At 42.2% G+C, this 18,081-nt stretch overlaps 1 protein-coding gene across 27 annotated transcripts in view; it reads right to left on the bottom strand.

Annotated features, from left to right (window-relative positions):
- DLGAP1 (DLG associated protein 1) overlaps positions 1–18,081 on the bottom strand; it is a gene marked incomplete at its 5' end in the record, with an annotated part of 892,564 nt that overhangs the window by 16,799 nt on the left and 857,684 nt on the right. For all 27 annotated transcript variants that reach the window (XM_079108324.1, XM_079108313.1, XM_079108322.1 and 24 more), the window contains one exon: positions 13,107–13,528. In XM_079108324.1, coding sequence (XP_078964450.1) covers positions 13,107–13,528 — 422 coding nt within the window. The remainder of the gene's footprint in view (positions 1–13,106; positions 13,529–18,081) is intronic.

Genomic DNA, 18,081 nt, shown 5'->3' with positions numbered 1-18,081 from the left:
GTCCTCACAGAACCCTCTGAGGCAGGGCAGACAACCTCATTATATTTGAGGAAATTTGGGCTCAAATTATGAAGTGCCATTCCTGGGGTTCCTGCTGTGACCAGATGCCCGGCTTTTGATTCCCAGATGTGCCTTTCCCTCGACACTTATGGAAAACTGGATCGGAATCTATGTAAGCGAAAGCCATCTGGTATAACTCCTTCCTTTCTTCCTTTCTCCTTTCTTTTTTACTGTGGTAAGAACGCTTCACAGGCACTCTCCCCTTTTAGATGTTTAAGTACACGATACAGTCTTGTTAGCTGTATGATCTCTAGAACTTCTTCATCTTGCATAACTGAAATCATACCTGTGATTAGCCACCCCTATTTCCCCCTCCCCCAGCCCCTGGCAACCACCATTCAACTTGCTGATTCACTCTATGAATTTGTTTATTTATTTATCCATTTATTTTCTTTTTTGGTACTGGGGATTGAAACCAGGGCACTAAACCACTGAGCCACATCCCCAGTCCTTTTTATTTTTTTTATTTTGAGACAGGGTCTCGCTAAGTTGCTTAGAGCCTCACTAAGTTGCTGGTTTTGAACTTGCTAAGATTATGGGCTGGACTCAAAGTTTCCATCTTCTTGCCTCTACCCCCGGAGCTGCTGAATTACAGGTGTGTCCTACCATACCTGGTTGTTTTTGTTTTCTTTTAAGATGGGGTCTTGCTGTGTTGCCCATGCTGGTCTTGAACTTCTGGGCTCAAGTGATCCTTCAGTTTCAGCCTTCCAAGAAACTGGGATGACAGACATGCCTCTACATCTGGCTTTGAATCTGCCTATTTTAGGTAACTCACATAAGAAGAATCATGCAGGATTAGTCATTCTGTAGCTGGCTTATTTCACTTAGCGAAACATCCTTCAGGTTCATACATGTTGTCCAATATGATTTCCTTCTTTTTAAGGCTGAATAATATTCCATTGAATGCACAGACCATATTTTCTTTGTTCCTAGAGTATAATTTCTTTCCTTCATCTGTACTCTCTAGTCAGTGCCAGTGGATGGCAGAGGGACAGAAGAGAGATCAGTGGGGGAATTTGAAGAAATTCCCCAAACCCCATCACTGTCCCACATCAAGAAGGAAAGCAAAACATGTCTATGTGAAGTGACATTTCAATTTTGAAAAGAAGGGAGGAAACAGTTCTAACTTGACAGAGATGGCAAATATATATTGCAAGCTATGTGTCTTCTTTTAAATATTATATATTATAATGAGAAACAGAGAAAGACTTTTGTGGGGTAGCCTCATTTTCCAAATTATAATTTGAAATCTACATTCAATTAAAAATTTCAGACTTTTAGAAAACAGCATATTTCCTTTCTCTCCTTGTCCCTATGGGGTATGTTTTTATTTTGGTGAACAAGGAGGTATATAAAAGGCACAGGGTAAAGAGAATTAACTTTTTCTTTTTTTAACCCTTTAGGTGAATCTATGGTAGCTGCAAAGAGTTTGGGTTTGCTGGTGATAGCAAGGTAAAATGAAGATCAATTTCTCTGGTGACATACCTGACTTTCTTACTGAGTTGAAAATCAGGATTTCAGGACTAGGGATATAGCTTAGGGGTGGAGCCCATGCTCAGCATGTGAGAGGCCCTAGGTCCAATTCCCAGCACCAAAGGAAAAAAAAAAAAGTCAATAGGCATAATTATCATATGTATCTTTCCATATTCCCAGAGGGTTAGGTCTCTACACCTGAAGAGACAGAAGCACTGGTTTCTGTGACTGTTTCCAGTTCTTATTTACCATGCCCAACTCCACCATCATCCAGTCTCACTTTAAGGCCTCAGACACAGAAGAATAGACACATTTTTCACATCTTTAATGTAGCTTCCCTGAAACTTGAAAGCAACCATATCATCACAAAGGAGTGTTTCCCCAGGGATGAAGGTGACCAGAGGGGACATGCCAGGTAGAAATCTTCACATTTGCCATTCCACTACAATTCACTTAGTTTGCTTCTTTCCAGCCTAACTTCCTTCCTTCCTTCCTTCCTTCTCTTCTTTTTACCTTTCTTTCTTTCTTCTTTCATTGCAGCACTGAGAATTGAACCCAGGGCCTTGCACGTTCTGGGTAAGCCCTCTACCTTGGAGCTATACCTCGAGCTTTAGAAGGTTTTCTTGTCTCATGTTATTCCCAGGTTTAAGGCATTTCCCGAGTTCCCCAAGGTCTTAGTTGGTTCGTGCTGCTATAACAGAATGCCACCGACTGGGTAATTTTAAGTAGAAATTTATTTCTCACAGTTCTGGAGGCAAGTCCAAGATCAAGGCTCCAGCAGGTGGCACGTCTGGTGAGAACTGCTCTCTCTTTCAAGGTGGCACCTTGTTACTGAATCTTTACATGGTGGAAGGGACAAGAGTAAATGAATCCACTTCCTCAAGTCCTTTTGTAAGGACTTGGTCCTATCTGTGAGAGCTCTTAATGACCTGTGATAGGCCCCACCCATTAACATCCTGTAGTTGGCAATTAAGTTTCAACCCATGTGCTTTGGGATAAACTCAAACCCCCTTCAATGGGGCAGGGAAGGCCAAACTACCCAGCCTTCCTTTTGTTCACTCCTTAAGTGCTCAGGACACAGTTTGCCAGATCCCATGATGTTTCTTTCCTCTGTGTGTGTCTTTGCTGGAGTTAAACACTAAGCTGAGGATTCTCTTCACCTCCCCTGGCCCTGTCCCTTTGCCTCACAATGGCTCACACATTCCGCCTCCAGAAAGCCTTATCTCTTTTCACCTCTCCCTCCTCATGCTTCTCAAGTTCCCATGCTTAGCTGGCTCTGCCCTTTCCTCATTCTTCCCAGCTCTATCTACTTATGCGCCTGATCTCCAACCAGACCACGAGCTCTTTGATCACATGGGCTGAACCCAGGTAACCCCAGGTATCCCCCTGAAGGAGTAAGTTTTGAAATTAACTGAGTCATATGAACTGTATGTCAACCTGAAAACAAATTAACTACAACATTCTAGTCCTTAAACATTTTGATCTTTTAGGGTTTTATCATTTCTTGCATGACCTTTTGACCTTTTTAATTTTTTTCTTTGTTGTGGTGCTAGGGATTGAACTCAGGGCCTCATGCATGCTAGGAAAGTGCTCTACCACTGAACTACCTCTCCAGCCCCTCTTGTATCACTTTTTAAATTACAGTATTAAATGATATGCTGATACAGTCTGAGCTTGGCTGCTGGGGTGGCCTTTTATGATGCTGGTTTAGTGGCTGGGCTGGAAAAGTCGAATCATCTGGGAGAAGCTGAACATGTTTGTGGGTAAATTAAATTTCCTTATGCAGAATCTGCTCAATTTACACTGAGGTGATGTCTCAAAAAGTACACTGTAAATTGAAAATATCTTATGTCCAAAATGCATGTAATCTGCCTAGCCTGCTGATCATTCTGACTTAGCAATATGGTCCACTGTAGAGACCCAACTGCTTCCCCTCCTGATTGGGAGGCTGCTGGGAGAAGCGGCTCACGGCCACGTCGCAACATACAGCCCTCAGCCTCAGAAAAGAGCAAAGTTCAAAACTCCAAAGTATAGTCTTTAGTGATTGCATATTGCTTTCAAATCATTGTAAGTCAGGCACCGTCTACACTTAAGTCTTGGCTTCTTTTTAATCACGGAGTTATTGACTTTTCATGGTATGAACTTAAGGGCTAGGTGTAAGAAGAGAGATGAATGGGTAAAAAAAGGGAGTCCACCCGCTTTAAGTCACGTGGGTCTGTCAGTCAAATCTGTGTGATTTCATCAAGTTGGGATTGTCCACACTGAGACACTCTTGTTCATGAGTGTGTCCTCATGGCAAAGAGTTTCTCCAACCTGTGGCTCAGCAGCATGTCTCATACACATCTATGATCCAGAGCTGCTGTTGACAAGGCGACAAGCTTGCAGGGGTCTATTTCACTCCTGAGCTGCAGTTCACAGGAGTGCTCCCTCCTTCCTTCCTTCCTTCCTTCCTTCCTTCCTTCCTTCCTTCCTTCCTTCCTTCCTTCCTTCCTTCCTTCCTTCCTTCCCTCCCTCCCTCCCTCCCTCCCTCCCTTCCTCCCTCCCTTCCTCCCTCCTTTCCTTCCTTCCTTCCTTCCTTTCCCCCCTCTCCTTCTTTCTTTCCTTCCCACCCTCCCTCCCTCCCTCCCTCCCTCCCTTCCTTCCTTCCTTCCTTCCTTCCTTCCTTCCTTCCTTCCTTCCTTCCTTCTTCTTTTCTTCCTGTTTCTCCTCTTTCCTCCTATATTTAAGGAACCTAAACTTGGTGACTAATGAATAATGAATCAAATTTTCAAGCAGAAACTTTCCCATACACTAAAACCAGAGGGCTCTGGGGAGAAAACATTGTTCGGATTTTTAAAGAGCAAGTTTGTGCCAGGTGTGGTATTCTGTGCCTGTAGTCTCAGCAGTTTGGGAGACCCAGGCAGGCAGGAGGATCGCTTGAGCTCTGGAGTCTCAAACCAGCCTGGGCAACACAGCAACACATTATCCAAAAAAAAAAAAAAAAACTTAGCTAATCTAATTTTTTTTCCATCCAGGAGTCTTATTAGTAAAAGATGGTTGTGCTTTAGATTCATATTTTTACTTATATTAGCCGTGAAGCAGTAACATCATATATATTTCATATATATATATACTTAATAATATATATATTATTAAGTAAATAAAGACAGTGTTGAGTCTTTGAAAGTTGATTGAAATGAAATTAGTTTATATTTCTGTGATCTAGTGATATACAGATATATCTATAACGCTTTATCCATGGTTTCTGGCTCACGACTCCTTCCCGAGGCAGGCCACACAGAAACTAGAATTTCTCTTCCCCAAGGCAGGTCGGAGACACTCTAATCTTCCACCTTGCAGTTGGCCATAAAGAAATTCTCTGACCTACCACTTCTGATAGCAGATGATAAGACCCCCATTCCAGAAGGGGTCTTGCCCCACACCCCTGAGAAGGAATGCTCAAGAATCTGAACAGACAAGTCTTGCTGGGTTTCCCCACCCAGTCTGATAACATTAGATCTTACCTGTTTTGTTCCATCACATTTCAGTGAGGTCGTCCATGTTTTAGTGATACCTATGCAATGAATTTTCCGTAAAAACCTAAAAGGACCAGGGTTTCAGAGACCTTTCACTGAACGCATGGAGGCTCCCAGAGGGTGGCCTTTCTGCACAAAGCATGGGAACTCTGGGTTCCTTCCCCATTCCTTATCCTAGGCGGTGCTTCATCTATAGCCTTTGTAATCACCTACGTGATAAACTGGTAAATGTTAAGTGTTTCCCCCAAGTTCTGTGAGTATTCAAGCAGATTAACTAAACCGAAGAGGGGGTTGTGGGAACCCAGATCCAAAGCTGCACTGTCAGAGCACAGGCACAACGTGGAGCTTGAGTGGCATCTAAAGTGGGGCAGCCTTGGGAACTGACCTCCGACCTATCTCGAGGTAGATGGGGTCAAAACTGAATGAGTTAGAGGACACCCAGCTGGTGTGGATGCAGAGGTGATTTGTATTGTGAGTGCAGCCTTTGAGTTGTTTTCACCTCCTGTATCTACACGATTTTCTTCAACGATATAAAATAAAAGGGCACTGTGTTTGAAGTCTGTTGCATTTATATTCCACAGAAATGGTTCTTGTTGGAGAAAGCAATCAGATCTTGCTCTCTGAGTCTGTCCCTCTCTCAATGACCTCTGGAATAAAGGAAATAGATGTGTGTCTAGGCCTGGTGCTGCCTTGGACTTCACCTCTTCCTGCTTTGGTGCCCTCATCAGCCTCCACATACCACCCCCAAGAAGCACACCCACAGAGGATGCTCTCCATCTCCCTCTGGCACCAGCAAAATGAATGGTGCATTTCCAAAAGTTAAACATGAGGCATGTTACATACGAGATTTCCTTTTCATGACTGCCACTTCCTCTGTGGTCACTAATTTCAGGTTGGACAGAATTTGTAAAAGAGACTATGCAGTTGTGTGTGTGTGTGTGTGTGTGTGTGTGTGTGTGTTGTGTAGAGTGGGGGTGGGGAGAGACCTTTTGAAGGTTCACTTCAAACGAAAGATGAGAATAAAACCAAAAGCAGCTAGAATGCACCCAGGGTTCTCTGCTTGGCAGTGCTGGGGGCAGAGGAATGGCAGACCTCATAGAGAGCTGCTTTGTCTGCTGCCCACTATGTCATGGCTGCACAGACGCGGCAGAGGCAATCCCAGGCAGGTGAAGCCTGGTGATCGCACTGATAGCCAGTCACAATAATGACGGTGCACAGCTTCCGTAACCAAACCTGAGACCAGGCAAACCCCACTGCGGCTTTCATCACTAGCTCCACATTCCCGGCCAAGGCTCACAAGCCTTCGTGGGGGATGGAAGGCCGAGTCTCACTAACTTGGATGCTATTACCAGGCAAAATGAAAGGGGAATGAATCTGCCTCCCGCACACGCTCTCGGTTTATCAGTTCATTTCAGATAAAGCCCAAAAATTCTGCTTCTAAGTTGTCCACAAGGCAGGAGGCAAAGATAGATTTCCAAGTACAATCAACCGCTATTTCATCCTTGGGCCACTGAAATCTGAGCCTGTCCCCACCCTCCCCCGCCAGACTGCATTCCTAGTTAGAAGCATTCGGTTCCATCTGGCCGGTTCATTCCCGGTTAGATAATACCAGACGTATCTATGTAACATACAAGCCACTGTCAAATAGCACTGAGCCATCTCCCTGAGACAGCTGTTTCACACAAGGGCTTCATTGTCTGAGAAGAGCTTGTATCATTTTACTTCAAGAGCCCAGGGAACAGGCATTCTGTCAACTGCCATGGTTTGGAGGGACCCTCACTTACAGCAGTTTCATTATTTTGTTATCAAGCCAAAAACCTAGTATCAACTGTGAAGGGTGAAGGTTTAAAACAAGAACTAAAGTCTTTGTTCTGCTTTGCTTTTATCAGGGAAAATAATAGCTCCACAGACCCACACAGAATTTATGTTTATACTTTTGCAAAGACAGCTTGAGGTAACTCACTCCGAGGGCTTTTTTTTTTTTTTTTTTTTTTTTTTCCTATCTGCCTTGGTAATACATTTAGTCACTTCCAGGTATATTAGGAAAGTGTTTTCCAGGCCAGAGACAGAATCTCTAGAAGGCGCTGTAAGAATTAGGATAAAGGCACCACAAAATAATTGATAACTGAGAAATTATTTTAAATGAGACGAGTCTTTTCCTCAACTCCGTAGTATAAAAAGATAACTACTCCACATTCCAAATCTGTAATTCAGGTTGTCATTGAGCAAATAGATTTCTTACCAAACATCTGCTGCACTCCTGTGGACATACTATATTTTGAACTAAAAAAAGATTTGTTTTAGATGTTGATAGACCTTTATTTTATTCCCTTATTTATATGTGGTGCTGAGAATCGAACCCAGTGCCTCCCATAGGCTAGGCAAGTGTTCTACCACTGAGCCACAACCCCAGCCCTATATTTTGAATTTAAAAAGACATTTAATAAAATATCTTACATTTTTATGGAAATGTGATACCCTCAAGGGCTGCAGCCTTTGGAAGGAGTATTTTTTTCCTTCCTTACACTGCGGTAAAATATACAAGATTTACCATTTTAACTTTTCTTTCTTTCCTTCTTTGTTTATGGGGTACTGGAGATGGAACTTGTCAGGCATACTAGACAAGTGTTCTCTCTTTCACTGAGCTACATCCAAAGCCAAATAATTTTTTTAAAAAATTGATATTTGGGACTGAATCCAGGGGCACTCTACTACTGAGCCACATCCGAGTCCATTTTATTTTTTTACTTTGAGAGAGGGTCTCACTAAGTTCTCAAGGCTGACCCAGAACTTGACTCCTCCTGCTTTTTTAGTCTCTCAAGTCACTGGCTATTTCTACTCTTCCTGGCAAACCACCATTTTTAAGGGTACTATTAGAGGGATTAAGTACATTCACCATTTTTAAATATTTAAAAATTGGGAAAATTCAGTACCCCACAAAATAAATTAAGAAAGTATAATGGGAATTTTCCTTTCTCCCACTCTATCCTACTTATCTTTCCATGGCAACTCTGAAGACTACATTTCCTGAGAGAATATTGATAAGAAGCTACCTTTTTTCCTCCCCAAAATAGAACACACAAAATTTATTGCATGCCTAAAGCATAAGAGTATTAAATTCCAGCCCTGCACCACAGCAAATGCCTATAATCTCAGTGGTTTGGGAGGCTGAGGCAGGAGGATTGTGAGTTCAAAGCCAGCCTCAGCAACTTAGTCCCTAAGCAACTCAGGGAGACTCCGCCTTAAAATGTACTGGAGATGTAGCTCAGTGGTTAAGTGCCCCTGGGTTCAATCCCGGGTACCAAAAAAAAAAAAACCAACTATATCTATATATGTATATCTATATATCTATATATCTATATCTACATATCTATATAAAGATATGTAGATATAGATATAGATATATAAAACTCCCAGAAGCTACTTTTATCATCACTTGAAGAGGGTTCCTTCTTATATCGGACCCAAAGAACACATGAAGTGACTTGGCTAAAAGATAAAGATAACTATTTGTCAAAGCTATTTTTGCTGTGTACACATATTAAAAACAAACAAATAAGCAAGCAAACAAAAACTGGTTACTGAGAACTTGGCTCTTCCCTGCCAAATGGAATTGGCTTCTCTTCCTTACCCCTCTTCTTATAAAAAGAGAAAAGGTTAAATCAGAGAATTAGTAAAACAAAGGCCCTCTGAACACCAGGCCCAGTTATCAGAACAGAATGGTGGTTGCCAAGGAACCAGGGGCAGATATGTGTGGAGAGCCTTACCCAGGGTAGTGCCAAGTCACACAAAGTATCATTATCTTGTCAAATGTTATTCATGTTGTATCTGTTCCATCAGACACTTCTGTGTTCTGTGACCTTGGACAAGATACTGCCAAGCTGTTTTGAGGGCAAATAAAACAGCACCTGTCAAAGTCTGTAGCCCACTGTCAGGGACATTATAAGGACAAGATGAATATTCTTTCCTGTGCATCCATCCTCCCTTCTCCACTGTGAAGGGTTGCTACTGTTTAAGGTCAAATTGTCAGTGATCTGGATTTGCCTCATTTCAAATTGGTGACTCTGCCCTGGGAGTTTGCTTCTATACCCTTGAGAATTTTGGAATCATAGCAGTTTAAAGTTTGTATTTCTCTAAAGAATGAAAAAAAAAAAAATGGAAGTCTTTAAGTGTTTGTGAAATGGAATTATATCTTAAAAGCTGGAAAGAGTATATGAGGTTTATCTCAATTATCCATCTTCGGTATCACACTTCTGTGGTAAGTTTCTTCTCTTTCTGCCAAATTCTTGTCCTCATCCAAAGATCTCACCAACATAGGCCCCTGCAGCTCTGTCAACCATAGCTGCTAGTCACTTGCTGTGGTCTGAATGTGTGTGTCCCTTCAGAATTCATATGTTGATGCCCAATCACTGAAGTGATAGTATTAGGAGATGGGGCCTAGGAGGGTGAGACCCTTAACAACAGGATTAGTGCCCTTATAAATGAGGCCTGAGGTAAATTGTGCATCCCTTCCACCACGTGAAAAGGCGGCAAGATGTCATTTTGAAATAGAGAGTAAACTCTCACCAGACACCAGATCTGCCAGTCCCTTGGTCTTGGACTTCCTAACCTACAGAATGGTGAACCATGAATGCCTGTTGTTTAAAAATTACGCCATTCACGGTGTTTTGTTATAGCAGCCTGAAAAGACTTAGTAATATTTTGAGGACTTTTTAGCTAATTAGGAAGAAAGGATTGCTAAGTAAAAGGCTTTCATAAAACAAAATTTCAAAAATATTTTGAAGATTCAAATACTTATTTAATGCCCCCTTACAATGTGTCGGAGAGGCGAGAGATATTAAAAGGAACAAGACAAAAAAGCTTACTTTCTAACCCACTGTCATAACAGCAGACAGTTATAAAATAATGTTGAAAGTCCCTGACAGATAAATGCACAACATATTTCAGAAGAACGGGGAAGTCGACTCAGCCTGAATAGCATAGTCAGCCTGGAACAATACACGGTTGGGCAATTCCTTGATATTCATTATTTGGGGGCTTGACTGGTTATGTTCATCTCAAGATGCAAACGTGCTTTTCTTTCCTTGTAAATACAGGATGAGATCCTGGTTTTCTGGCAGGATTTTCACCTCCCTCTAGATGTAGTTGTATGAAAATACATCGACTTGTTTTCATTGTTCCATAGTCTCAAGGAAGAGTCTCCTAAATTTTGATATGATGGCTACCCTCATGAACCATTTTAAAGTTGGGTTGAGAGGAGAAGATCCAGGCTCAGACTGGGAGGCCAATTAAAGAAAAACATCACAGCAGCAGCTTCCTCCTGGAAGCTGGCTGGGGAGCTAGAACCAGTCCTAACTTAAAAAACTGAATGAATTAAAATGTGAAAGACAGCTCATCCTGTTGAGTGGCACCAGATGCCATTGTTCCTTAGAGACTGGCATTTTTCCTGAGAAAATCTAATAAATTTGGGGTAAGTCTACAAGGGGATGGGATAAGATAATGCCACCATTCAGACTTTCTTTCTGTAATCAACCCCCAACTTAACCCACTGCTGCCGGGCAATGCCTCGTTTACCTGTCACTAGGACAAAAAGGTAACTGTGCATGTGGAGGGACACTCAGGTGATCCTGCCCTGGTACTAAAAGGGGCAAATGTCAAGGGCATTACTTTACCATTGCCAAGTTGTTTGTATTCATAAGATGAAAGAGCCAAAGGAACTTGACAGAAACCCATCTGTGAATTTCCCAACTTGCTCTTTAGGGCAAGAAATAGGTGGGGACATCATCTGATAGGGTTTAAGCAGGAAGCTGAGCAGAGAGGAGTGAGAGAGCTGACTCGGAGAGGAAATCCTATGACCAGATGGTATTTTCCAGACTCTGTTTTCATAAAAACTAATTCCCTCATGGAAAAGCTCATTGCTTCTTGATACAATTTGGTGCATTTAGTAAATCTATCTAACATGATTTTCACTACATTCTAGATTTGAGATGGTATTGTGGCCCAGCACAGTGGTGTGTGCCTCTGTTCCCAGTTACTTGGGAAGCTGAGACAGAAGGATCCTTTGAGCCCAGGAGTTGAAGCCCAGCCTGGGCAACGGCATCCCCCTTTTCCCTTCCCCTCAAAAAAAGGAAAGAAAAGAAATTACTGTTATTTTTGTTAGAGATGATAGTGTGTGGCTGTATTTAGTAAATGTCTTTTATTGATGTGATCTACTTAATGAAATGACATAATGCCCTGGATTTCCCTTTAAAAACTCCAGCAAAAATAACCAGAAATTAGCCAGGTGTAGTGTCGCATGCACACCTGTAATCCCAGCAGCTCGGGCGGATGAGGCAGGAGAACTGGGAGTTCAAAACCAACCTCAGCAACTTAGTGAGGCCCTAAACAACTCTGCCAGACCCTGTCTCCAAACACAGAATAAAATGGATTTGAAATGTAGTTCAACGGTTAAGCACCCTGGGTTTAATCCCTGGTACCGAAAAAAAGTTTAGCACATGCATCCTCTGAACATGAAGAACTGGGACCTAACTTGATGTGTAAACAGACTGCAACTTACTCTTGTAACAAGTGACTGAGTCTCAGTTAATCAAAAGCAGACAGCTCTTCAAGAACACATTCAAATAAAGACAGATGCAAGCAGTTGGGCCTGACTTTGAACCTTACTTCCATTTGCTGTATGGCACTTCCTCTTCTCTGTTCATAGATATAACCTGCCCATTTTTGCTCTAGACTACTGTCTGATTCCAGAATTGCAGATAAGGTCTATTAAGATCTGTGAAACCAGCTTTGTCGTGATTTTTCTCTTTTAACAATAGGAATTGTTGTTAAAAGGCCAAGTTTCAAAATAATGGTGTGCAAGAAATGGTGTCGATTATTTGTTTTATTTATTTATCATTTATTTTATTTTATCATTTATTTTAAACACTACAATGGAATTTATGTTCATTACTTTAGTGGCTGAAGGTTTGCCTCCCTGAATCCTAAAAAAAAAGTGCATGGTGGCACATGCCTGTAATTCCAGCAGCTCGGGAGGCTGAGACAGGAGGATCACAAGTTCAAAGCCAGCCTCAGCAACTTAGCAAGGCCCTAAGCAACCTAGTGGGACCCTGTCTCAAAATAAAAAAGGCTAGGGATGTGTTCAAGGGTAAGGCACCCCTAGGTTCAATTCCCAGTACAAAAACAAAAAAGTACATGCTACCCAGGCTTAAAATTGCAATAAGCATGGGTTTCTACTGGCCTATACATTAGCCTCATTTTAATATGATAAGAAAGTAATAGAACTGTACAGATTATAAATGCCCTACTCCTATATAGCTATGGGCCTTGAAACTAGTTAGAATAATAATAATTACTATTATTTTATTAATTATTAGTATTTGGTATTGAGGATTTAACCCAGAGTGCTTTATCACTGAGCTATATCCCAAGCCCTTTTTATTTTTTATTTTGAGACGAGGTCTTGCTAAGTTGCTGAGGCTGGCCTCAAGCTTTTGACCCTTCTGCTTCCGCCTCCTGAGTCATGGGAATTACAGGAGTGAGCCACTAGGCCTGTTTTAGAATTATTTTTAATCCCTGGGAATCAGTAGCATTTCCAGATCATCTTGAGGAAGGGAGGCCATGGGTAGAGAATGCACTACCATGTTGAGCTTGGTACTTTTCAGAAAAGACAACAAAGTCACAGAGCTAGAGCAAGGAAGTATGACGTTTGCCCAGTGGTTTCTTTTCTTTTTTTTTTCTTTTCTTTCTTTTTTTTTTTTTTTTTTTTTTTTTTTTTTTTTTTTTTGGGTGCTGGGGATCAAACCCAGGGCCTTGTGCTTACAAGGCAAGCACTCTACCAGCTGAGCTATCTCCCCAGCCCCCCAGTGGTTTCTTTTTATTAGGCAGCATAGAAGCTTCTGGACTCTCAGCTGGAATTGCCTCGCTCTTGGACATGTTTTGGTTTGGTGTGTGACATGGCAAGATAAAGCAAGTGAAACTGGCATGAAAGAAAACAACACAACCCAAGTAGTGACCCTGACCCCAACCCCGGCGTGCGGCTGTGCGGGCAGCGTGACTTACTGTCTTCCGGGAGGTTGTTTTCCCGTTCTTCTCGCTCCATCTGTTGGCACCACCCTTCCATGCGGTCCCGTTCCGCCTGGAGGAGCTTCAGAAACCAGTGGCCATCCCGGTGACACACCGACCTTTGCACGGCCTCCAGAGGGTCTTCAGTGATAGAGTCAATCCAGGGGTCCGGAGGAGGCAGAATAGAGGGGTCAAAATCCGTGTCAAAGTCATCGTCGGCTGCACAGGCATGGTAGTGGTTTCCTGAGCCCTGAATGCTGACTGTGGAGGTGCTGGCATCCCGGGAGAACTGTCTGGCCATTGGGCCAGGACACGAATTGTCCTCTATAGATTCCAAAGAATTTTCCAGATTATCATGGAAGTCCAGGTCAGCCTGCACTGCAGTTGTCACGCTGTTGGATCGAGTGAACCTGCGGAAGCTTGGGAGAATAGAGAGAGGAGACTGAGTTCAAGGACATTTCTTGAAGCCAAGCTACGCTCTATTTTTCTGGGATGTGAGGAGTTTCTCTCTCCTCACTGTGTGGAGCGGGCAGTGGGCCTTCCATGCAAACATGCTGACTGCCACCAAACTACAGTCATGAACACAGATCTCTCATCTCTGTTAAATTCGGAATATGAGCACACATCTAGAGCCATTTTACAAGTGGAACAAAGTCAGCATAACAGCCCGTGTTCAACTTTTCTCCAAGTCTGGGATGGCTTAAATCCTGAAATTCAAGCTAGTGATGGACCAGGACACAATTCAATTATATCTTAGTCTGTGTAATTTGCTTAGAAAAGGGCCGGGTGGGGCACAGCCTGGGCAGGTCCAACATTGTCATGATCCTGCATTTTTCCAGGGTCAACTCTTACCAAGTAAGACTTAAAAAAAAAAAAAAAAAGACTTTCTGAAAGCAAACTGAAGTATCCTTAGGTTCCCCTTCAAATGAAAACCTCTTTTCTTCATGAGAATCCACTACCTATTACAAAAGTCACTGTTATAATGTGGTTCAAAGCCTTTGGGGTGAAAGTCAGTTTATGGTTCTAGAATTCTCTATTACAGCCCTTCCCTGTCCCTTTAATTTTTGCCACAGTCCTTCTTCCCCAGTGATAAAAGACAGGTTTGACCTGATATTCTGCAAGGCTATTCATGGAATCAGTGTTTCTCCACCAAAAAGCCTACAGTCTCTCTAGCTGAACAAGGAAGGTGAAGACTTGTGGAAGGTAGGAGGTACCTGGGGAGAGGAAAACTACAGTGAATCCTGTCTCAGACAGGGGCACGAACAGTGTGGGCCTGCAGTGATTTAAAACATACACAGAAGCTTCACTGGCCTCTGGAGTAGGTAGGAAACAGTGAGAGAATGTAAGGCCACTGAAGGTAGCATCATGTCCATTACCCCACTCTGTTTTTCTTATTTGTTTTGTTTCGTTTATTTTTTGGTACTGTGCTAGGGATTGTATCTAGGAGGCTGCACCACTGAGCTATACCCCAGGCCCCTTTAATTTTTTAAATTTTGAGACAGGATTTCTCTAAGTTGCTGAGGATCTTGCTAAGTTCGAGGCTGGCCTCGAATTTGGGATCCTCTTGCCTGAGCCTCCTGAGTCACTGGGATTGCAGGTCTGCACCACTATGCCAGGCCCACTCTATTTTTTTTTTTTTTTTTTTAAGTCACTTCTGGTGTAATATTTTATTTATTTGTCTTGCGATAAAATATACATAAACATACAATATTTACCACATTAACCATTATCAAGTAACATTAAGGACATTTACCTCTTGGGTGCAGCCATCGCCATCTTCCCTCTGCAGAACTTTTTTTTTTTGTGGTGCTGGGGATTGAACCCAGGGCCTTGTGCATGCGAGGCAGGCACTCTACCAACTGAGCTATATTCCCAGCCCCCTCTGCAGAACTTTTTCATCTCCAGCTGTACTCTGTACCCATGAAACACTCCCTCCCCCCTGGCTCCTCCCACAGCCCCTGGCAGCCACCACCCTCCTCTCTCAGTCTGTCATTTTGACTGCTGTAGGTGTCTCATGTCGGGAGTCACGCAGCATTAGTTCTTCTGTGACTGGCTTATTTCATTCAGCGTAATGTCCTCACCGTTCCTCTGCGTTGTATGTTTTAGAATTTCTTTCCTTTTTAAGATTGAATGATAAACAGTCCATGTATATTTGCCCCCAATTTACTCCTTTGAACATTGGCTTTCAAATCGACCTCTTAGCTCTTGTGAATAATGCTGCTATGAACACGGGTGTGTAGATATCTCTTTGAGACTCTGCTTTTAATTCTTTGGAATATATACCCAGAAGTAGGATTACTAGATCATCTGATGATTCTGTTTTTAATTTTTTTTTGAGGAACCGGCATACTGTTTTCCATATATTTTATACTCCCATCAGCATTGCACAAGGATTCCAATTTTTCTCCCACATCTTCATCAAGATTTGTTATTTCCTGATTTTTGTTAGTGGCCATCTAATGGTGTGAAGTGGTACGTTTTTCTTAAATAGATCATGGTTATGGCACTTTAATTGTCTGCCAGCTGATTTTCAATTAATGCTTCATATTCAATAGCACCAGCCTTAAAAGACAGTGCATTAAACAATGTCTAACAACATTAAATATACCAGACTAAATGCTTTTTCTTAACTATCCCAGACTATTCTAGTAAAGCCAAAGATCAGTGCTCTAAACTGGGTGTGGTGCTGGATGCCTGTAATCCCAGCAACTCGGGAGGCTGAGGCAAGAGGATCAAAAGTTTGAGGTCAGTCTCAGCAACTTAGTAAGACCCTGTCTCAAAAAATAAAAAGGGCTAGGAATGTAGCTCAGTGGTTAAGTGCCCCTGGGTTCCATCCCCAGCAGCAAACAAAACAAAACAATTCAATACTCTATCATAAAAAATAGCCAGAGAAACACAGACAGAGTAGTTATGTGCAATACAGAAGAAAGATTGGGAATCTTGGAAAGGGGAGAGTACAGTCAACTCAGTAAATCCATTTTATCTTCCCTAGAGAATAAACATCAGGGAAAAGAAGTGGCTGCTGTAGTGACCAGTGTTAGTTTTTAGGATGTCAGAATGATCACATATACTGTGATTCTGGCTACTTATTTTATGAAGATTGACCTGTCACAGCTGGCCCATTTCACTGTTTGCTGTTTTTAAGAAATTGCTTCTGGGCTGGGGTTGTGGTTCAGTGGCCTAGCACTTGCCTAGCACATATGAGGCACTGGGTTCAATCTTTAGGATCGCATAAAAATAAATAAAATAAAGGCTGTCCATCTATGACTAAATAAATAAATAAATAAATAAACAGATAGATAGATAGATAGATAGATAGATAGATAGATAGATAGATAGATAGATAAATAGAAACTGCTTCCATCAAAAGTATCAGACCAGGGGCTGGGGATATAGCTCAGTTGGTAGAGTGCTTGTGTCACATGCTAAAGGCCCTGGGTTCAATCCCTGGCACTGCAAAAAAGAAAAAAAGTTTTTTTTTTTTTTGTGAGTTCTTCAATGGGTCAAAAACATTAAAAATGAAAATGAAGTGGCCTGGGAGGCTGAGGCAGGAGGATCACGAGTTCAGAGCCAGCCTCAGCAAAAGCAGTGAGGTGCTAAGCAACTCAGTGAGACCCTGTCTCTAAGTAAAATGCAGAATAGGGCTGGAGATGTGACTCAGTGCTTGAGTGCCCCTGCTTCTGAGTTCAATTCCTGGTAAGCCCCTCTCCCCGCCAAAAAAAAAAAAAAGAGAAAGTGAAAAATCGCATCACAGGCAAGTCTGCAAGCAGCGCTGGGAGTCTCTTGTATTAGCAATGAAAAGAACAATTTTGCTAAAGGGCTCCTTCCAAGAGCCGCTCCTTTTTTCTTGGCTGCAAGAGGCTATTTCTGCATTCTTCCCGTTTATCCCCCAAATGTAAAATATCATCTCCTGAAGCTGAGCTTTCTCTCCAGCTGCATGCGTGTGAATTGGATGAGGCTCCTTGCAACCGTTGACATTTTGGCTGTTCTACTAACACAAAATCCCAACTATGAAAACATGAGGCTTCGCTCTCTAAGATCATGTATTGCCAGAGGCATTACATTTCCAAGCTTACAGAAGTCCTAGTCCCTGGTTGTTTTCTATCAGGGCACACTTGCCAGAGACAGAATCCCTTCCACATATAAAGCAGAATGGCCTACTTTCCCGGGCCTCTATTTTTATCTACACAAAACTGTACTACCAGCATTCCTGAGAGCCGTCTCCTGGCTATGGATCTTGTAAAGTATCCACCTTCTTAAGAAAAATTACTTGGCAGTACATTAATAGAAGTTTGCAGTTTAGTCACCCAGAAAGAAATAAAAGTTAAGTAAAATTAAAATGGTTTGGGATTAAAAGCGGTGCCTTTGAACTCAGGCAGCCTGTCCAAGCTGCTAGTTTCTATCAATTAAGTCCCTAAGCAAGTGCTTTCTTCCACCCAGAGCTTTCAAAGAATGTTCTGCTCCACAAAACTGTTTCATGTCTTTCATGTGCAAAGTCCCCTCTGAGTGAAGGGTGTAATCGAGTTGTTTTAAAATTTTGATCGGAACCCAGAAGGGTGTCACTAAGATTAATTTCTGTATTTTTTAAAAGAATTGATCCGTTGTTGGTCAACAGTGTAAACCTAAAAGCTGAACCCAGTGGCTCGCTCTTTCCAAACCCGCAATTTCCAGTCCTGAACTTTCTTTGGTCCTTCATGCCCTACAGGCACAATGTGTAATAATTACAACTTCTGAAAAATGCCGGCCAATATTCTGGCCTCAGGAACAGAAAACCATGCAAGGAAAGACTGGATCAACCAGTGTGGAACACAATACCCTATCTGTTTCGAATAGCAAGAGAAAAGTCACTCGTTAGCATTCATCTCTGCTGTTGCTTTAAGCTCCTTCTATGAAACAAGTTTATATTTCTGATCAGAGGATTTTCTGACCCTTCTCACAACTTTTCAGTACAACAGATTACAAAGGAAGACCT

Source organism: Sciurus vulgaris, assembly GCF_902686455.1.
Source record: "Sciurus vulgaris genome assembly, chromosome: 13".
Classification (NCBI taxonomy): Eukaryota; Metazoa; Chordata; class Mammalia; order Rodentia; family Sciuridae; genus Sciurus; species Sciurus vulgaris.
The sequence above is the reverse complement of the archived record's forward strand: the minus strand, read 5'-3'. Positions and strand labels throughout refer to the sequence as shown.